Source organism: Dendrobium catenatum, unplaced genomic scaffold (assembly GCF_001605985.2).
Source record: "Dendrobium catenatum unplaced genomic scaffold, ASM160598v2 original_scaffold_130403, whole genome shotgun sequence".
NCBI lineage: Eukaryota > Viridiplantae > Streptophyta > Magnoliopsida > Asparagales > Orchidaceae > Dendrobium > Dendrobium catenatum.
This window is the reverse complement of record NW_021448838.1, coordinates 6,244-9,434: the sequence shown is the minus strand read 5'-3', so window position 1 is coordinate 9,434 and position 3,191 is coordinate 6,244. Positions and strand designations below refer to the sequence as shown.

The 3,191-nt window shown below is 33.4% G+C and overlaps 1 protein-coding gene across 1 annotated transcript; it reads right to left on the bottom strand.

Moving 5' to 3' along the window:
- Window positions 1-202: 202 nt before the first annotated feature.
- On the bottom strand, window positions 203-615 carry LOC110104529 (auxin-responsive protein IAA27-like; the record flags this gene model as incomplete). The annotated part of the gene is made up of 1 exon (XM_020833684.1): window positions 203-615. A coding segment is annotated over exon 1 (413 nt), but the record flags the coding sequence as incomplete, so codon positions are not given.
- Window positions 616-3,191: the final 2,576 nt, after the last annotated feature.

The following is a 3,191-nucleotide window of genomic DNA, read 5'->3' as shown; positions in this document are numbered from 1 at the left end:
GAAATATCCTCTCCACTATTATATATAAATATATAACACCAAATATTAGTAACTGAATCATATATAGCATTTGCGCATGTAAATGATCAGTAACAAAATAAGATCAACAAATTCCTTCTGTTAATTAATTCTGCTTCCTTCAGAAGAAGAACCTCAGAAGATAAGGAGAAGTAATGATATATATATATGTATCATCACTTACCTCGCAAGATCTTGAGAAGGAGCAGTAGTAGCAGAAGGATTAGTCGTCTTCCTATGGGCTTGCTCAAGAACTGCCTTCTGCTGCCTAGCTGCGAGGCTCCACGGGTCAATGAACCTAGTGGGTGGGTCAGCGAACAGCCAGGGCTCCAGCCCATGCATACTCTTCGGGTCATGTATTCTTATAAGATGGGTCATAAGCAACCCAATATCAGAACAAGCTGAAAAGTCCATTAATCTCTCTTTGAAGATGCTGCTACTACTGTTGCTCGAGGAAACGCCAAGTCTCAGCTCAAGATTGTTCTGGCAACTAATATTGTTTGCTTCCTTAGCTTTCATTTCTTCTGCTTGAAGCTTTTCTTCTTTTCCTCCTCCTTCATCTTCTTTTGTTGGAGTTTGTTTTTGTAAGGGATTCATCGAGAGAGAGAGAGAGAGAGAGAATGGGGGCAAAAATATATGAAAGTTTGTGTAGAATGAGTTCATATTTATATTTCGTTTATTTGACAGTATTATCAATTAATGATGAATCTGTCCTTTCGTATATGAAATTTGGTAGCTGGAATGAACAACATTTGGAGGAGGGAGACAAAGAGAAGAATGTGTGGGGAAGTAAAGGAAGTGGTGGGGGCGCCGATTTGAAAAAGGGATTGAGGGGTTTGGCTCTGTGGGCGGACTCCTGCCCACAGAAGGATTAAAATCTTATGCATATTGAGGAATGCTATCTTTTAAGGAATTTCCTATAGAAATTTGTATGAGAAGATCTTATAAATCTCTTTTTTAGTATTGTCAAAGATTGGCCATTATAATTTGTAGGTGACCTTGAAGTTGACCTTCGGGGTATCTAATTATTTTTTTTAGAGAAATTTACATACATACCACTTTATTTCATATTATTTACATATCTAACACTCAAAACATTAATATTACATGCCTACCACTCATATATTTATTCTATTGGTGGTAGTCATGTAATATTAATGTTTTAGGTGTTAGATATGTAAATAACATGAAATAAAGTTGTATGTATGTAAAACCCCCTTTTTTTAATATGAAGTTAAAATTATATGTAAGGATCAAAAAAATGGCTATCTTAGATTACTATATTTGAGAATGTAGCTCAAAAATATAAGTCAGCCAGTACAGGAGAACCTTCGATTATCGTTGGAGCTTCCGGCGGAAGTAAGTACGCTGGAAAAAATGGCGCAAGAACCGGCGGAGATTCCGACGGTAATGAGCCATTTTTCTGCTGGTTCTCCGCTGGTAATAAGCTATTTTTCTGTGGTGAGCCATATTGTCGTGGACAAAGGGACAAGTGAAAGTGAATAAGATAAAGAACAACAAAAAAATGTGTAGAGATATGCTTAGAAATTGGAATCGATGGGCACTGAAGGGCCCTCCAAAATAGTTTAAGTGGAAAAAGTCATCTCACTATTTGGTTGAGCATGTTTCTTCATTGTTGAAAGCCTACAAAACCACAAATAAAATGATCAGGTGATCATGAAACAAAATTTTTTCTTCTTTGTCACTGCGACAAAAGCTCCAAATCTTCTAAAAATATAACTTGTGATGGGCTAGCCCATAAACAATGAGAAATTATTATGTGCGGAGACCAGACGATGAGAACCGTCTGGATTTGTTGTCCTTTTAGCTGTCATTTTGTTGCGCTTTTGCAAATATTCAACAAAAAGTCATCAAATATACAATTATAAATGCACTAGCTTTTACTTCTCTTTTGTTGAGTATTTACAAAAACACACAAATGGACAACTAAAGCGCATCAAATATCATACTAATTGAATATTTGCTACTCATTTGTTGCTCTTTTGCAAATACTCAACAAAAGGACATCGAATATGCATTCATAAGTGCATATTTGCTGAATATTTGCAAAAGTGTAGCAAAAAAGCAGCTAAAGCGTAGCAAATCCGGTACGTCCGGTCTCCTCACAGAATAATTTTCAGGTTAGTACGTTATTGAACACAAAGCAAGAATAAAGACAATCCTAAAATTGCTGGACAATAATTTCAAAACTCTAATAAAACTACTATCAAAAGTAACCTAAACAGCATGAGAAATTCAAATCGAATGCACCACATATCCATCGTCAACCTCCGTTGATTAAATAGATTTTCAACGTCATGAGGACATGATTTTTAATTTGTTTTCATCTAGTAATAATAAGACTTTTAATGAGGTTATAGCGTCAGTTGTAGTTGAAGGCAATCAGGATGACAGGCAAGCTCCAATTTCCCCCATTCGCGATTGAATCTAGCTTAAGCATAGATCAAAATGTTCATAATGGTGTTGCAATTTGATCCAAATATCTCAAATAAAGAACTACTGGCAACACAAATATTAATTAAAATATATTAGAGTAGGAAGTTTCATCGCCACAAATATTTTAATTTTTGTACTAAAAAACAGATTTAAGAAGCAATAGAAAAGCCGTCCCAAACGAAGCATTGGGGCGACTTTTTATTACTTCTTAAAGCGGCTTTTTTTACAAAAATTAAAAATAAAAAAGTCGTCCCAAATGAAGTCTAAAATTTCGTTTACAACAACTTTCTTAAAGCAATTTTATAGTATAAAAAATTTTTGTTCAATAAATATTTGCATTAAAAGTGAGCTTTATAAAATAGTAAGAAAGTTATCCACTCATTTCTGACAGCATTTTTAATGTATTTTAATACAAAAAATTTACTAAACTAGAAATTTTTTATTAAAAAGTTGTTTTAAAAAATAGTAATAAATCCGTCTCAAATGAAAGCTAAATCACTTTCCCCAATATAAGAGTCAAATGTGCCATAGAAAAATATAGCATTCTATTTATGATATGCATAATAAATTATAAATTTATTATATATATTTTTTATTTTATCAAAATAGTACCTTGCTTTTAAAAATTATTTAAAAACTAATTAATAATCTCTAAACTCTGGCCAAGAATTGTTAATAATAGCAACCTATTCCCTCAGGTGAGCCCAATCGTTGTA